This window comes from Amphibalanus amphitrite, unplaced genomic scaffold (assembly GCF_019059575.1).
Source record: "Amphibalanus amphitrite isolate SeventyFive unplaced genomic scaffold, NRLGWU_Aamphi_draft 000384F_arrow, whole genome shotgun sequence".
In the NCBI taxonomy this organism is placed as follows: Eukaryota; Metazoa; Arthropoda; class Thecostraca; order Balanomorpha; family Balanidae; genus Amphibalanus; species Amphibalanus amphitrite.
Genome location: NW_024881878.1, coordinates 6,877 through 25,658, shown reverse-complemented (window position 1 = coordinate 25,658; position 18,782 = coordinate 6,877). Strand labels below are relative to the sequence as shown.

Here is an 18,782-nt window from a genome sequence, read left to right as displayed (position 1 = left end):
CGATTGTAATGAGTCCTAGATCACATAAAACTAAATCATCACGATTATTCAATAACATTGCTAACGTCAACCAGCATTTTTTTATTTTGTTGGGTTAGGCCCTTTCGGTCCATTAAGACCATTTCAGAGCCGGGAGGATGATAGGATATAGGGGGAGACATTGGTCTGGGCAGGCACCCTAGTGAGTCGCCGGGGCTGAGCCCGTCCAGAGGACAGGCCACCCAGCCCCAAGGCACTCACTGCACCCGGCTACGGGGTGCGCTCCCTCGGGAGCAGCGGTGCCGCTCCAAGGGAGCAGCCCGCATGAGATAAAGATGCCTGTCCAGCCCGGAGGGGGTTGCGGCGTGGGGGAGAAGGATTTCAGTTTCCTGAGGATAGAAGCATGGAACGGTCCGTCAACCAGCATTTACCTAGTAATACTTTACACAACAACTTCACAATGTTCACCTTTCCATTTGGTCGAGCGGTCTCCGACCACGTCCAATATTTATCGACCCACCCCTGGCGCGCGACCAAGTAACCACAGGTTCACCGTTCTACCACCAGCTGTCTCTACTCTGCGGCCGGCAGCAGCGGATGCCACTTTGGCGTATCGTCCTTTTTGGGTTTGAGGCTCTCCTCCCAGTGTTGGGCTCCGCTGGGGCTGGTGTCTGGACCCAGCTGGCAGAAGCCCACGCGTCTGTCCTTGCTGTAGATCTTGGAGGCCATAACAATGCACTGAATCCAGTGGAGATCCAGCTGTCGACAAGACGAGGTTATGTCATGAGACGATGCATGCGACGCCATGTCTGGGAAGGGGAACGACCTGGGAATATGATGCGAAGCCTGAGTAGGAAGAACTGATCTGAGATCCTCAAACTCAGCCAGCGGGAGGGGGGGGGCGAAGACCTGCACAAAGGGAGATTTATGAACGTGTGCACAATGCAATGCACATCGTCGCCGCAATTAGAGTTAACGCGAAAAAACTCCCAACTGCTCGAATTACTGATAGGACGTGACTATCGGGATACATTATACACCGTGGTCTCAAGTGGCAAGCACTTAGGTGTGAACTTTCGTCAGAACGCGATATCACAGCAAAAGTGTAAACAGAAAACGGCTCACTAGTGCACCCAATATCGCGTGAAATATAAGCTCGCTAGAAGTATGTGGAGTTAGAAGCTAGTAGGTACCCCTCCCGGCTCCTCTATACACGCACTCATATCCCCCCAATCTAATCGCCTGACCCCTCACCTCAGCCTCGGGAATGTCAAAGTGGAACGACTGGTTCCAGACGGGCGCCCTGCCTGACACTCTGCGGGACTGTTGCAGGCCGACCTCGTCTCCGGCCTTCAGCAACATGACGGCCACTGAGAACTCGGGGCTCACCTGGTGAAGAAAACGACAACAACGTCACTAACGGCATCTATGGCATCTATGTACTCTACAGAATCACTGCCAAAGAGAACTCCGAGCTCACATGGCGAACAGAATGACAACAACTTCATCAGCGGTATCTGCGTCATCTACGTGATCTACAGTTTCACTGCCAAAGAGAATTCGGGGCTCACCTGGCGAACAGAATGACAACAATGTTACCCACAGCATCAACGGCATCAATGGCATTAACGGCATCAAGGTGTTTTGTGTCATCAGCCTCATAAATGTCCCCAAAGTCATATACGTCATCACCGTCATAAGCGTCACCAAAGTTATTTACACCATCAGTGTAATAAACGTCAACAACTCATCTACGTAATCAATGACCCCGTTTCCATAGGCATCACTGATCCGGATCAGCAAATGTAAATCGTATTATATTTCTCGAACTCTCCCAGAGCGAGGGAGCGAGGGAAAGGATGCGATCCCCTAGCCGTTTCGCCCCTCATCGAGATTCGTGAAAAAGCAGGTGGGCTGTTACGAAACACAGTGACTGGTAGCCCGATTTTAAAGTCTTAGCTCAAAAGGGGACCTCTAATATCGGGTTAAATTATCCGATTGACATCTACTCGACTCGAGCCCACGTGACCAGCTGACCTGTCACGCTGCCGGGGCCGGGTCAGCAGCAGGGTCGGCCGGCGGAGGTCAAGAACTATCGGCTGGATCACTGCGTAGGGTGGGTGTCGCTGCCTTGCGTTAGGGTGCTTTGGAAGGTGGTCCATGGCCGTGAATTCCTCAATTCGTGATGAGCTTTGGAAATGATGACGTCTCCTTTGAACGGCCACCTCACTGGACTTTGGAGCGCCGTAAGGTGCAGCACTTAGGTGAGTCTTTACCTTATAATTTATTAATTCATGCTTCGCAAGATAATCGGGATGATAGCTTATACTTTTGAAAAACCTTCAAGTAACAGGGAATTTTAACCCTCGTCCATGTAGGGGGGGGGGGTTGGTGCACCCCCCCCCCCCCCCTGAGGTTTTTCTTAGCTACACGCCGAACCGTTTCAGATAGCCTGCTCAAATTTTCAGGATCCTTTGGGGCATCCTTTGCGCAACTTTTGTTTTTTTTGTCAAGGTCATGTCAGGTCACGGAGTTATGACGTCATAAAGGGAACAACCTCCGGCCAGATTTACGCTAAATTGGAGATTGCTGCACATTGGTATGAATGTTGACTGACCTGACACACTGATGGATTGTTTTAGAATCACAACTGGCGATTTGACATTGGCACAATGTCCGTTGACATTTTGAAGGTTACTAAAGGTCAAGGTAAGGTCAGTGACCTCGGTTGACCTGTAATGACTTCTTGCACTTTTATGCCTTTTCGGGGTATTTTGATGCCCTGAATTCGAATTTGCTATCCATTTCAGGCATCGTCGGTTGTTTCTTGTAGTTCATTTTGGGTCTGGGTCAGGTCAGTGACGTCACACGCCTGACGTGACCCAATGCACAAATGACCTTGCAAACTTCCGATGCTCCCAACGCATCATTTTTAGAGTTATGACATCGAAATACACACCAAACGATAGAGAATTGATCAAGGATCACGATAGCGAGGGTTTCAAGTCGATATCTCTTACCGTTTTGTCGCAATCGGCGCGGAAATCTAAAAAAGTTAGATTTTTCCGAAAATTTGACCTTTGACCGGTCATAAGTAGGCCAAATGTTGACCTAGGACCAAAAATATACCACCACTCACGAGATCTCGTTGAGAACAATCCGTTGATCTTTTCCGCTAAGCTCTACGACGCTCCGTTTTCAAACGCCAGGGGGGGTCGCACCACCCCCCCCCCCCCCTGCGTGGGCGAAGGTGGAAAACATCGTTTACGGGCGAGGGTTAAAGCAGAGAAGCTCGAAAATTCCTGCTTGAACTGGGTTTTGTTGTTCGCATGCTTTAAAACTTGATTGTGTTTTTTGTTGACTTTTTTTGCTCTTGCTCGAATATAGACCATTTAATTTGCTATTTTGTCATCGTGTGTGGCGCACAATAACAGAAAAATTCATTGCGTGTCTTCCGTTTGGAGTCCGACGCAATAATAACGGCACAAAGGGGCACAGTGTGCTAATATGCCGTGCGTAAAATCATGAGCCAAATGCTGGCCGTTGGTGAATTATTGCTTTCCGTGTTTTGCTGTTTCGCATTTTTTTTTTTGCATAAGTCTGTTCATATACTTACAGTACAGCTCTGCTCCGCCCTCTATGGCAGCACACATCTCTAACAGCAATCCATTTTTTTTAACAATAATGATATTGGCTAACTCCTTAGTGCCACCCAGATTGCTCGCCAGAGGCAGTGACCATAATAGCTCGGACCTACCAAACATATTCAACCCTACATATAGGGTATAGCACACATAGCACATGTGCTATAGCACACAAAAATAGCCATCGCCGTGTGGGAATATCGGCTCGACGAGCGAGCGGCGGGTGTTATTTCTGGCGCCATGCGTGGCACCATGCACGCATTTCCAGCCCCACCGTGCACGACATCGCCTCGTTGATCGTTCTCGTAAAGGTATTGGTAAGGTAACTAGCTGAACTGGGCTTTTTGAGAAAAGCGGGATTTGTTAGTTTTCTATCCGATCAACATGCTTAATTATCTTTACCTGTAGAATCATTAACACGTAAAAGTACACTGCTAACATACCTATGCTGAATTTAATGTCAGAGGCAGATCCGTTTTCCATAGGCATTTATTTTGCTGAGGTACCTACAGACATTTGTTTTTTCCTTACATTGAAATGTTAAGATACCTACGAGTCACTCCCACAATCACTAAAGTAAATGACAGGGGCATAGCCAAGGGGGGGGGGGCATAGGGGCCATGGCCCCCCTGGAGCCCAAAAGGGCCCCCATCGCGGTGTCATAAGTACGGTAAGGGAAGGGCCCCTCGGGGCACTCCACTGGGTTCGCGGGGGCCTTTCGGGCCTGAGACCTTGCCGCTAGGGCCCTCTGGGCTCTCTTCATTGGTTATAAAAGGGCCCTTCGGGCCTGAGGCTTTGCCACTGGGCCCCTCGGGGCCCTCTCCATTGGGTTCGCAGGGGCGCTTCGTAATTTTAAGGTAGTTAAGCAAATAACTACGTCATGAAATTAAGAAAATGTTGGGCCCCTTCGCTCACATGGGCCCCTTTCGGTCTGATTGGCCCCCTCCCCCTAAAGAAAATCCTGGCTACGCCCCTGCCCTTAGACGGCTTACATGACCCTCAGACGGCTTACGAGGCTCTCATGGGCTGTAGGGGCCTTTGGCGGTCTGAAGGACCCTCATCTGACCCTCATCCTACCCTCAAGACCGTCTTCAGAACCGGCTGAGCGACTCTATGAAGCTATTCGTGGGCCTATCTAGCAGGGACCCATGGACTGCTTGCCCCTCAGTTCCAACATGTTTTTTTCATTTTTTAAATATTTTTTTAATTTATTTGGGCCCCCTAAAAAAATAGTGGATGAAATCCGATGACTTTTTGGATTTTGAGGGGGTTTACCTTGGGCCCCTGTAAGTTTGGCCCCCTCCTGGAGGAAATCCTGGCTACGCCCCTGGAAGAAAATGAGCGAGGCTTAGAACAGAAGTGTTTTCAGTACTTGGATTGAGCTTGAGTTTATAAACGAAGTAAAGCTCATTATCTTCTCAATAATTTCCATCTAACATTTATGCGTCGCAATTGTTTCCAGGCCATAAAACGTCACGATTGACGATTCTCTACAGTATCCGCCACGTTATCACCATAATAATCACGATCGCTGACGCCAATATCAGAACGTGACGTCGCGATGCTCGGATCACAAACCATAGGTCACCCACACGACCATAAAATGGGGCAACTCCGCTCTCCGATAGCACTCCGAGAACTAATCACAAAACTCCGCGAGAGGTGCCTACACTCAAAACTCAAATGATTCCTTTTTTGGTGTAAATGGGGTGTGGTCTAAAACGATACCCACTTTACGCCCTACTTAGACCAGAAGAACACCATCTTAACCCTCTCGAAACCCAAACATACACCCTGTACACCTGTCGAACACCATTCATACACCCCTCTTGCACCCTTTTAACACCACCAGTAAACCTATATGACACCCGTATCATACCCACTTGCACCGGGTTTACACCCCCTGAACCAGCTTTATGCCACCTTTGCACCTTATGTGCACTCTTTTTACTCTTGTGCTACACCACCTTGCACCCAAATTACTCCTGTTCTACACTCCCTTTGCACCCATTTTACTCCTGTTGTACACCCCCTTTGCACCCATTTTACTCCTGTTTTACACCCCTTTGCATCCATTTTACTCCTGTCCTACACCTTCTTTGCACCCATTCTACTCCTGTTCTACACCCTCTTTGCACCCATTTTACTCCTGTTCTACACTCCCCTAGCACCCACGGTACACCCGGCTAGCACCATCCATGCACCGCTCCCCAACACCACCGCTCCCCACCTTTTTCATTCGCAGACCCGTCACCAAAGTCAGCCAGCTGGTGCAACATTTATTACAACGAAACTTAAAACGAAACGCATAACTAAACTTAGCGCATACTAAACTTAGCGCGGCCGCCCAGCCGCGGTGGCCGACTATGACGAACAGTTTCAGTCTATCTTGAAGGAACTGCTGGTCTTGGATGTCGGCCGGGGGCCGCTCAGTGGCTAGGAGTAGCACTCTGATTTCTTGGCGGTCCCTTGTTTGATAGTTCTCGTTGATAAGCCTCTGTTGAGAGAGGTAGTTCCGCCACTGTGGTATCGCGAATTGTCCCCCTCCGCCCGGGAGCTGGCGACGCCACTGGCGGCGCGGCACGCAGACGCGGCGGCTCGAGAGAGTCGGTCTGGCGCGCGTGTCGGGTGCGGTCGTGCGCCGTGTGCGCCGTGTGCGGTGGTCGTCGCGTCGCGGTCAGCACAGACTAGTGTTCGTGTATGAGCCCAGATTGCCTCAGCAATAAACTTGTCTCCACGAGCCAGCCTGTGTGAGGCAGTGCGGAGTGGAGACGTAATACCTGGCGACAAGGATTTCGAACTCGCTGAGGAGGACGTGGGCGACTCCGATCCGAACGCTGTACTGTGCAGTTGTGGACCGCGTGTGGACTGCGACGGAGCCGCGGAGACTGGTAAGAGGCAGTAGACTACGTGTCCTGCGACTGACGGGGGCGTGGGCTTGTGTTGAGTCCCCCCTGTGTTCAGCGCTGTCCGAGTTTTTGGGTCTCGGCGGCCATTTTCGGACGGGTGCGCTGGTCGAGTGCGCAGGCGCGTGGTCACGTGTCTCGGTGACGTCGCGGTCACGTGACTCCCCCGGAGTGGAAAGCGCGGGAAACGCAGCGGCGGTGCCAGGGACGGGCGGCAGGGAGCCCGAGTCAGCTGTGTGCTGACTGCTGAGTGACCTTGGCCGGCGCCAGCTGACGGTTCAGTCGCGCGGCGGCGGCCGCGGCGTGAGGAGGCTTGAGGGGACCACGAGTGGACGTCAGCGGCGGACGGGATGGCGGCAGCTGGACTGAGTCTGCCGGCGGTGGGGCCGTACCAGCCGGGGACGGATTTTCCTCGATGGCTCAACAGCGTGGATCTGTACATGGCGGCCCTGGACGTCACTGGGGACGAGAGGAAGACGGCGATCCTGTTGCACCTGCTCGGACCCGAAGTGCAGGAGGTGTACGGCACGCTCCCGGAGCCGACAACTGGAGTGACCGGCTGCTATGCGACGTGTGTAGCTAAACTCCGAAGCTACCTGGCGCCGCAGCGCAACGTCATCGCTGATCGACTCGCGTTTCAGCGGTTGCGCATGGTGGAAGGCGAGCTGTTTGACGCGTTCCTGTCCCGTCTGCGCCTCGCGGCAGCTCGGTGCCAGTTCCCGCCCGAGCAGGCCAGCGCGGCCCTGCGGGACCAGGCCATCGCGGGCTGCACGCCTCGCCTGCAAGAGCGAGTGCTGCAGCGGGCCGTGGAGGCGCAGGAGCCGCTCAGCCTCCAAGACGTCGTCAACATAGTCCACAATGTGGAGCGGACCGACCGCCTGCTCCGTGAGGTGCGGCAGGACGGCCAGCTGGCCGTACCTCAGGAGGAGCAGCAGGTGCAGGCGCTCGGACAATCCAGCCGAGGGGAGCAGCGCTGTTTCCAGTGTGGCGAGCTGGGCCACTGGAGGGACCACTGTCCCAGCGCGCAGTCGCAGCAGGCCGGCGCACGGCCCCGGCAGGCCGGTGCGCGGCCCCGGCAGGCTGGTGCGCGGCCACGGCGGGCCGGCGCGCCGCGCTGCTACCGGTGTGGAGAGCGCGGACACCTGCAACGGGACTGCAGCAAACGACGGGCTGTCAAGTTGATCCAGGACAGCGACCAGGCCGACTGGCAGATCTGCGCCGTGCATCTGGCGGCAGGAGCGGCGCAGAAGAGCGGATTCTTCCGACAGCCCGGCTCAGCAAACGGCGGTCGGCTGGACAGCCGACGCGGCGGAACGCGCCGGAGGGGCGGAACGCGCCGGTGCTTCAGGTGCGGCGACTCAGGGCACTTGAAGCGTGACTGCCCCGGATGCGGTCAGGTGACGTCTGTGGACGCCGTGACGTCCGTGGCGCAGCGGAGGACACAGCGTCAGGACCGGCTGCCACTGGTCACGGTGACAGTCAACGGCCGGCCAACAGAGATGATGGCAGACACCGGGTCGCCAGTCTCGATCGTGGCGGACGGCAGCATCCCGGGGCTGAAGCTGCGACCATCAACGGTGCAGCTGCGCTCGTTTACGGGCCAGACGGTGCCGGTCCGCGGCGAGGCGACCGTAGAGGCGGAGTTCGGCGGCCAGCGGAGGCGGCTGAATGTCGTAGTCAGCGACCGACTCGGACACCAACCGCTGATAGGACGGGACTGGTTGCGCGACATGCGCCTCGACTGGCGGTCGCTGCTTCAGGGCAGCGAGGACCGTGAAGTGAGCGGCGCCGACGGAGTCAGAGGGCGCCGTGACACTAAAGGAGCCGGTGGGCGCCGGGATGCTGATGCTGCAGGAGCCGGCGGGCGCCAGGACGCCGATGGAGCCGGCGGGCGCCGGGATGCCGATGGAGCCGGTGGGCGCCGGGGCGCCGGCGGAGGGAGCGGACACCGGTACGCCGGCGGGAGCAGCGGGCGCCGGGACGTCGGCGGAGGCGGCGGTGCCGAGCGGCCCGTCGGAGACGCTCGTGCCAGAAGCTTCGGTGGCGGAGACGGGATCGGCAGTGTCAGAGCGGCGACCGTCGGCGACGTCCGACGAGCAGGGTTCAGCGACGGGTACACCGGCGGCGGCGCCAAACGGCCCGTCGGCGATGATCGCGCCGATGGCCGCGGTGACGGCGGCCGCGCCGGCAGTGCCAGTGACCTCATCGGAGGGTGCACCAGTGGCGTTGACCTCAGTGGAGGTCGTGTCGGTGCCGGTGACAGCGGAGGTGACCTCAGTGGTGCACTCGATGACGGCGGCGGCGGCGACGTCAGCCACGCCGATAACCTCGGTGACGGTCAGGCCGGTGACCCCAGCGGGGGCGACGGTCAGGCGAGTGACCTGGGAGGAGCCGGCTGCGCCGGTGGCCTCAGTGGTGCCCTGGGTGACCGCGGTGGCGGCGGCGCTAGCGACGCCGGTGACCCCGGCGGCGGCGGCGGCGGCTGCGCCGGTGAGGTCAGTGTGGTCAGTGTGGTGGGACCTCTTGAGCGTGAGCGCGGCGCGCACACTGAGGGCGACCCGCAGTGCCGTTCCGCCCGGCGTCGGAGGCACCCGAGGCGGCTTATCGGCGTCTGATCGCCGATATTTGAAATGTGATTGGATCTGTGATTGTGATTGTGATTGTGATTGAAAGGTGATTGTTTCACGTAAATGGGTGAGGTAACCCTGAAGGCGCGCGCCTAAACAAATGATGCTTTGTGCTCATGCCATTGTTTCGTGCGCCTGGGAATATGTTCGTTTAAAGGGCGGCAGGGTGTGGTATCGCGAATTGTCCCCCTCCGCCCGGGAGCTGGCGACGCCACTGGCGGCGCGGCACGCAGACGCGGCGGCTCGAGAGAGTCGGTCTGGCGCGCGTGTCGGGTGCGGTCGTGCGCCGTGTGCGCCGTGTGCGGTGGTCGTCGCGTCGCGGTCAGCACAGACTAGTGTTCGTGTATGAGCCCAGATTGCCTCAGCAATAAACTTGTCTCCACGAGCCAGCCTGTGTGAGGCAGTGCGGAGTGGAGACGTAATAGCCACTGCTGGTTAAACTCGGGCGGCGGGAGCACCAGCGGAGGTGGGCCGTCCATGGGGCGCTGAGAAGCCGAACCCGGCCGAGGTGTCGAGTCTGGTTGCGATGGCTGGGCAGCGCGGCCCGGCCGGGGCGGCTGTAAAAGAGTCGTCACTCGGCGGGCGAGCTGTTCCAGCTGGTCATCACCCAGAAGCACCGGCTGGGTGGGCCTCGCGCCCCCGGCACCGCCTTCGGATCGATCCAGCTCGAACTGTAGCTGGCGAGCCACCTGGCTCCTGGTGTTCCTCGACGGCGTGTCGGCTGCTGAGAGTCGTTGACGCGATGTGGAGGGCGTACCTGGGCGGTCGTTGCCCATCCGCTCCTAGGAAGGGCAGAATCTGGCCGCGGGTAGGCACCGTGGTACGTCCCGCTAGGCCAGAGGGAGATCCTGCGTCGCACTCCGCACTCACAGCCCACTTAATAGAGGTTTTCACTTTTCATCACCCAGCACTTGGGACGCTCCCCTCGTCGGAGCGTCCTGAGTCGCGGTCACGGCGAAACTGAGCCGTTAACGTCGGCCGAGGGCCCGCGCAGGGGCCTAGGCCGCTTCCCATTGGTCGGCCGCGCTGACGTCATGTCGGCAGCCGTTAGAAAGCGCGCGAAAAACGGCGTTGCTTCCTTGTTCAATGAGTGTAAAAGGGGTGTTTCCAGAAAGTTCTTATCCCGATCTATTCCCTTATTACACCCGATCTGGGCATCGCCATTTGGTGTACAGATGGTGTTTCAACGATGGTGTTCGTATAGTGTAAAAAGGGTGTTTCCAGAAAGTTCTTATCCCGATCTATTCCCTTATTACACCCCGATCTGGGCATCGCCGCCCTAGGTGTACAGGTGGTGTTTCAACGATGGTGTTCGTATAGTGTAAAAGGAGTGTTTCCAGAAAGTTCTTATCCCGATATATTCCCTTATTACACCCCGATCTGGGCATCGCCATATGGTGTACAGATGGTGTTTCAACGATGGTGTTCGTATAGTGTAAAAAGGGTGTTTCCAGAAAGTTCTTATCCCGATCTATTCCCTTATTACACCCCGATCTGGGCATCACCTAGGTGTACAGATGGTGTTTCAACGAGGGTGTTCGCCTGGTGTGTTGATGGTATATTTAGCGGATCGGTGTATGAGCGGTGTTAAAAAGGTTCATGGGTGCAAACAGGGACTAACAACGGTGTATAATGGGCATCAGGTTGGCGTACTTCTGGTGCATATCTGGTGTAAAGTGGGTGTAATCCCAACTTAAGGTGTCAATGGGGTGTAAATCGTGTTTTCAGTGTATGCATTCTTTGCTAAACCAAAACTCCGCGAGAGGTGCCTATGCATTCTTTGCTAAAGCAGAAGCCCTCCTGCCATCCAGAGATGCAGGATAGCCTCCAAAATATCGCCTCCGGGCAGCCGAGCGCTGGGCGACCCGACCGACACTCAGGGGCGGATCCAGGAAAACTCCAAGGGGAGGGTCATGAATCGAAGTGGTGCCCCTACCTATACCCAAAATTAAAAACTCAACGGATTTCGTCCACTTCATTTTGGTGGTGCCCCCATTTTCAGTTTTTTTTCTTTTTATTTTTTATTTTTAGTCAGTATCTTAACTCTTAGCCACAACCACATTTACCAATTGTAAGCAAGTATATATGAATGTGCTATGTGCATAGATGCTATGTGTATATATGTTGTGGACGCTGAGTAGTGAGTACTTACCAGGGACGTTATCAGGTAAGCAAATCGTTGTCAGTCCGACGAACTTGACCCTGGCGTCTAAAGGGTCTGTCCTTGACACTTCAGGCTTGTCAGGGGCACCAAAGTCCTTCCAGGGACACCACAAACCTTTCAGGGGCACCTACGGCCTTGTAGGGGCGCCACAGGCCCGCCAGGGGCACCACAGGCCTGCCAGGAAGTAGGGGCACCACAGGTCTAGCAAGTATACACGACAGGCCTGTCAGGGGCACAACGGACCTGTTGGGCCCATGAGCACCCCTAGGGGCAGGGGCACCACAGTCCTTCCAGGGGCACCGCAGGCCTGTGAGGGGCACCAGCGGCCTAGCAGGGGCACCAGTCAACACAGGCCTGCCAGGGGCACCACAGACCTGCAAGGGGCACCAGAGGTCTGCCAGGAGCACCACCGACCTCGCAGGGGTAACTTGGGCCTGTCAGGGGCCAGGGGCACCACGGGCCTGTCGAGAGGCACTTCAGGCTTTTCAGGGGCACCATAGTCCTCTCCGGGCGCAGGGATAGCAGGGGCACCAGAGGCCTGCCAGGGGCACTACAGGCCTAGCAAGGGCACCACTGGTCTATCAGGGGCACCACGAGCCTGTCATAGCCAGGCATCTCAGGCTTGTCAAGGCCCAGGGGCACCACAGGTCTGTGAGGGGCACCAGCGACCTAGCAGGGGCACCAGTCAACACAGGTCTGCCAGGGGCGCCACAGACCTGCCAGGGGCACCACAGACCTGCCAGGGGCACCAGAGGTCTGCCAGGGGCACCACCGGCCTCGCAGGGGCACCTTGAGCTTGTCAGGGGCACCACGGGCCTGCCGAGGGGCACTTCAGACTTTTCAGGGGCACCAGTCCTCTCCGGGCGCAGGGGTACCAGCGGCCTAGCAAGGGCACCAGAGGCCTGCCAGGGGCACCAGCGGCCTAGCAAGGGCACCAGAGGCCTGCCAGGGGCACCACAGGCCTAACAAGGGCACCACGGGCCTGTCAGGGGCACCTCAGGCTTGTCAGGGCCCAGGGACACCACAGTCTTTCCAAGGGCACCGCAAGCCTGTCAGGGGCACCAGAGGCCTGCCAGGGGCACCACAGGCCTAGCAAGGGCACCACTGGCCTGTCAGGGGCACCTCAGGCTTGTCAGGGCCCAGGGGCACCACAGTCCTTCCAGGGGCATTACAAGCCTGTCAGGGGCACCAGAGGCCTAGCAAGGGCACCACAGGCCTGCCATGGACACCACAGGCCTGCCAGGGGCACCACCGCCCTTGCAGGGGCGCCTCAGGCCTGTCAGGGGCACCACGTGCCTACCGGGGACACTTCAGGCTTGTCAGGGGCGTTACAGTCCTGTCAGGGCCCAGGGGCACCAGGCCCGTGGTGTCCCTGCTAGGCCTGTGGTGCCCCTGGCGGTCCTGTGGTGCCCCTGTCAGGACTGCGATACCCCTGATAGGCCGGTGGTGCCCCTGGCAGGTCTTTGGGCCCCCGGGCCTCAAGGGGGGGCCATGACCCATGTGACCCCCCTTGGATCCGCCCCTGCCGACACTAATGATGTACGGGCCGTGCCAATATCTCGCCATTAGTGAGCCATGGCGTGCCGATAGGGTGGTGACCTGAGGCCGTAATGGGCCTGCTCCACATCACACACATCAGCGCCGTCAGACGACGTCACTCAGCCGCTAACGATCGCCGACAGTCGTCTGTGGGCGGGCGCAGGATTGTCCCGCACCGCGGGCACTATTTCTGGTCTGTTTTACCCCCGTCTCTTCCATATCAAAGGTTGGGAGATATCGCTGGGCGATGGACATGTTGACATTGATATTTGATACCCATAGTTTGATGATGAATTTTTATTTTTGGTTGTCTCATACGCAGGTCTTGTCTGGGCCGTGTGTCCATCATAATGAAAATGTATATACCTACGCAGAAAAGCAGACTATTTGAGGTAAATTCCCATCGTTATGTAAAAGTTCCACAAAAGGTAAAATATTTTCCATCATTTTGCGACTGATATGTCTGTCATCTTTGTACGTGGTATAAATAAGGACTGCTCTTTGCTGAACAGATAAAGCTTGGTTTTTGCTTTCGTGCTTGAGCTAAGTTTATTTTGGGGTAATAGTTTTTACTGTTATTCGCACACACAAAAAATGGCAGAATATACCACACAAATTGATTGAAGATTAATAAATGAAATTATAAAAAGCTGATTAGAAACAGCAAAACCGTACCAAGCTCACTGAAAAAAAGTGAAAAACATGCAGAGTAGCTTGAGACTTCCCTCAACATTTCATCTCCATGGCTCACATATATGTATACAGCCAACGTCACAACTCAAACCTCGACTTTCCCGTTTACGAGCTTTGCGTACTGGCCGGACTCGGCACAACTGTCCTCAAGCAGCGATCCCCCATTTGGCACGTGTCACGGTCTCCGCCAATCAGAAGCGTCAATAGTCAATAGTCAATAGTCAGGTCAAAGGGCACATTTGTCCGTGTAATATGCCGTTGTCCGGCAAAGCATGTGTTTGGGGCGTGATGGGCAGAGACAGGATGTTTTGTCCGTGCAATCATCGTAATTAGGACAGGTGAAGCTATTGAAAACAGTAGTCATGGGGTAGCGTAAATAGTTATTTGGGGCATTCTTGCATATATGCTCTGAATGTTTGGTTTAGAATCATTGTAAAATCCACGACTTGCTGGAAGTTCAAGAACAGAGCTATTTTTAATGTATAACGTTTCTTTTTTGTGATTCCCTCCCGAAGGTCATGCAGGCAGGCAGACTTAGTGATGGGTGGCTCCAGCTGAGTTACGGTGAAGATAGTGGCTCGCAACATGTCTAATCACTAAAAGGTAAAATCGTTGGTCACTGGTCAATAACTGATTAGTGATTACATGATCGTGTTTCAGGGGTATACATACCTCCATTTCCCTATAACTGGAACAGCCAACCACACCTCTCAGATAATATCCAATTAAATTAATGACAACAATGTTCTTCGAATATGTAGGAAATCCAAGCAATTCTCTTTGTTAGCGCATAATTGCGATCAACTGTCACGCCATCGCACCCAATACCATCAATTATCCCAACATTGCACACCACAAAAACAACACAGCCGAACGTGGACAACACTGGGGAAGACCATATATGGACAACGTCGCGCGTCAGGGAGCTTGGCAACAACGGTTACCTTGGGGACAACGGACATCTCGTGTATAATTGACACGCCTTGGATTGCGGACAGCCCCGGGACAACAGACAACCATGGATATCAGGCACTTCATCGGACACAGCTCGGGAACATCGGACAGCTCTCTGGGAGCAGTGGGAAACCCCTGGACAGCTGACAACTTGGGACGGCGAACAGCTGGGGACTTTACACAAATCTGGGAACGACGGCAGCCAGCACGGTAGACAGCGGGCAACGTCGCGCGTGGCAGACAGCTCTGAGACACCGGACAACTCACCAGTCCGCGCGAGTCCGGCAGGTTCTCCCCCCGGCGCAAGAAGACGGTCATCCTGCCCTGTGCGTGGCTGTAGCGCAGGCTGAGCAGCAGCTGCCCCAGGGTCGGAGGAGACAGACCGGCCTCGTCGGCGGCTGAGGTGTGACTCGGCTGCAGCTGCCGCGCACAGGAACAAGAAGAGTGGGGGGTGTTATTAGACTCGGTGATCAAACAGACTGTTCACACAATACGTTTGGCTAAAATCTTACATTTTTGTGTTTTCTTGGGTACATGGATTTAAATAATACATTGCGCTATTTCCTATCTTCAGGCTTACTCAATTCCTTTTAATTGCTGGCATTTCAGCTTAACTCAATGACTTCTACAAAAAAAGAGGTTGATATGATTTCAAGCGTATTCCTATAGCTCTTTCATGTCATCGATAAGCTAGCGCTCAATCCTGGAATTCAAATTCCGTTGCAATGAATACGGGACTGAGAATTGTGGCTGAGGTGCTGTACATGAATACAATCTCGTTCTTATGCATTGTCAGCCATGGCACATTTCAAAAGAGCGACTGTTCGAAACCCGAGAGAATTCCTGTGTTGCCATCTATTCGTGGCGAGGCGAATTTTATGTAAATTTGTGCCGCTCAACCGGACGCAAGAGAGCGGAGTGGTGGCCCGGTGGCGGCCCACGTTTCTGTTTGTAGTGAACACTCGTAGCGAGACTCGTAACGAGCTCAGCGGGAACTCGTCAAAAATGAGATTCGTTTGGCTAATCGAACACCTTCTCCAATTCAAACACCTTTATGAACAAGTATACCTTTAGGTACATTCTACGCTGGTATGAATTTAACTGCACCTCTCGCTCATAATGCCTTTTTAACTACGCTTATAGGTATAGTTAAATAGTCTTCCAAACTTGGAATAGTGCTCATCTCATAGCTCCCAGACAATGTGGAGCTCATGCTAATAGCACAGAGCTTATTACGCAAATCCTGGTAAGCGAGGCAGCATATTACTAACAGCATGTTAGCTATCCATTTTAGCCACCAGATAGTTAAGCAGCCATCAGGAAAATCCCACTACCTCCAAAATATTACTTAAATAACGAGCCAGCAAATCTTATGTTGCAAAGCACAAATGACGAGGCGAAGGAAGTCTGGCATTCTTTCCATTGACCGGTATTACTGTTTCCTGCTTCATTAGTAGGTAAAGGTAAGACAAGGTTACTGCACTAACCGGGATCGTCCTCTTTTTGCCGGGCTTGCTGAAGATGACGTTACAGGCGGCCGGTGTGCCAGAGGCCAGGCCGAGCTCCGCCAGTCTGACGCTGCCCTCGCCGACCAGCTTCTCGGTGAGGTTGCTGTAGCGCTTGACGTACAGGTGGCAGCTGAGCTGGCCCTGGTCCAGCCAGTCGGCCTCCACGCCGGCAAACGTCAGCACCTGCTGCTGCTGCTGCTGCTGCTGCTGACCGTCCAGCTGCAGCGGTCGCGACTCCTGTTGTTGACCGAGCACCGTTAGACGCACCAGGAACGGCCGGTCCCGGTACCGCAGAGGCGGGTTCAGCAGACGGTTCAGACACACGGTTAGAGACCGGTTTACCGCCGTGTAGACCACGTGGAACTCGAGCCGAGGGCGCACCTGCACAGCCCGAGAGCCCTGTCGACCGAGAGGGGTGTCAAGATTATCGGATAGGACCACCGAACTGAACAATTTTAATTACTTGTCGACGCTTTTCAGGTACTGCAAATAACCAAAAATTACGAGGCAATGAAAAAAGATTGATTACCTATCTGAGCGAGGCTCCAAGGTCATAGTAATAATAAATTGAAAGCCACCAAGTGAAGGTATAAAAACGCAACTGGTTACATAAACTTAAAAGCATGCCTTTTTATTTCACGTGAGTGCATTTTCTAACCCACACGAGTGAGCATCGGTCGACGACAAATGTAATATAACTGAGTCCTATGGTTATAATAATGTGCCACAATAAGCTAGCTTCCAATTAATAACTCTTCCGGTGCGGCAGTGAAAATAGACCAGAGCAACCACATTGCACACTGCAGCAATGATACAAAGACGCACCTACAAAGATAAGGGGTCACCCACACCACTGATGGCAATTTTAATCCATTGCCTCTGGGAAGTATAATAGCGTTGTGGGTTGTATTTTATTGCAGTTTAATAATTGTCACGGGCGACGGTACAAGGTGATCAGAAACGTAATTGGAAACGAGATAAGGCTATACAAATACCGACTGCGATTGGTAATTACGATTGCCAATTTGTAACGCACGTCAGTGTTGTCTTCTTTCTTTCCTCCATTTCCAGCTGGTATCCACCAGTTTCTCGTGAAGTTTTTTCAGTATTTACGCATTTTTACACCAGTAAGTATCATCCATGATCCTCCTTGATCAGTTGTCATCCGCCAGAAAGTGGATACAAGTGGCAGATAAATCTTAAAACGCTCAACTCTCGTCGCCGAAAAAAAAAAATATTGGCATTGGTCACAGATAACAGTAGTACTACTGTTACTACTGTACTACTGTTATCTGTGCATTGGTATATATAGGCCCTTGATTGTCATTATATATACGGAGGACAGGGATAATGTTAGTAAAGAAATATTGATGGAGAAAGGTCGCTCGTGTGCATCGATCTCTCATGACTCATTTAAGCAGATACCTACTATTATTTTCTACCACCTTTTTTAAATTTTATCACCTCTTCTTATAGCCGCTCTCATAGCCGACGCACAAATTGCAAGCAGCATGCAGCAGCATCTGGTCTTTCGCACTATCCCCACATCCCTTGCTCTCCTTCATTCTATATGTCCCTCCCCTTCCTCCTCCTCCACATTCTTCCCAAGCTCCACTGTCTCCCCCGCTATCCTCACATTATCTATCCACCTTTCATTTTTTCTTTCCCCTTCTACCTTCCTTTCTTTTCCTTCTCTGTCCCCACCGTCCTCCTCAAGATTACTTTACGTCCTCCTCACCTGTCCCTCCTCGTCGGACGCAATTGAGGACTGTTCAGAAGGCGACACGGACTCCTCGCCCCCATCCCGCGCTACCGTGGGCATGTAGCCCGGCTTCGCTCCCGGCTCCAGCACCAGATGTTCCATGGATCGGGAGAGCGCAGCTCGCAGGAGCTCCTGACTCTTGATCTGACCGTGACGACGTTCATACTGCTCCAGGAAGAGGTCGGCACCGACCTCTGCTGGCTGCACGGGCACACCCACAGTGCTGTGCAGAGGGTGGCGCTTCACGGTGCGGACGGACAGGCGTCTCTCTTTCTCCGCCAGGGGCTTCCTCCGGCGTCGGCGCCAGCGGCGGCAGAGAAGAACCACGGTCAGTAGCAGCAGCGCGGCCACCAGACCGGCTACGCAGCCCAGAAGTATGGACAGGTCACGACCTGGTGGGGACAGGTCACAGAGGTCAGTCAGCAGCGCGGCTACTAGGCCGGCCACGCACCCCAGCACAATGGACAGGTCACGACCTTATGGGGACAGGTCACAGAGGTCAGTCAGCAGCGCGATGGACAGGTCACGACCTGGTGGGGACAGGTCACTGAGGTCAGTGGCTGGTAGTGGTTGCGGGCGGTGCAATCACTGACGGAAGACAAGGAACGGGATGCATGCTTGACTGGTATAAACAGATATACATATGTTCCTTCAAAGCATCTGCTTATGTATACCTAGTTGGAAGTTCGCGATGTACCCGAAAGCTCTTTTTACGGGAGCAAAAGCTATCAACTATAAACAAAATTACTGCAGCTTTATTATCAACCATATTGGCAGGACAGCCTGCAAGATGTCCTGCCAAACATCATAAAATGTCTGTTTGGTTCGGTGCCAGCCGGTTTTGATTTCCCCCGGCGCGCTGGCCGATGATAAAAGCGGCATTCGTGTCAACACAGAAGCGAAGCGATGTTGGGTCCCTGCGGTCAGCTAGGTTTAAGGTGAACATGCTTCTGCTGGGGTTTAGGAGCAGGGTTGTATACCAATCAAGTCGATTGAATTGATTGAT

The 18,782-nt window shown here is 54.2% G+C and overlaps 1 protein-coding gene across 1 annotated transcript; it reads right to left on the bottom strand.

Annotated features, from left to right (window-relative positions):
• Nucleotides 1-400: 400 nt before the first annotated feature.
• On the bottom strand, nucleotides 401-18,168 carry LOC122390168 (synaptotagmin-4-like; the record flags this gene model as incomplete). Its single annotated transcript, XM_043382855.1, has 5 exons — nucleotides 401-738; nucleotides 1,234-1,368; nucleotides 14,774-14,926; nucleotides 15,994-16,413; nucleotides 17,753-18,168. Coding segments are annotated over 5 exons (1,310 nt in total), but the record flags the coding sequence as incomplete, so codon positions are not given.
• Between the last annotated feature and the right edge of the window lie 614 nt (nucleotides 18,169-18,782).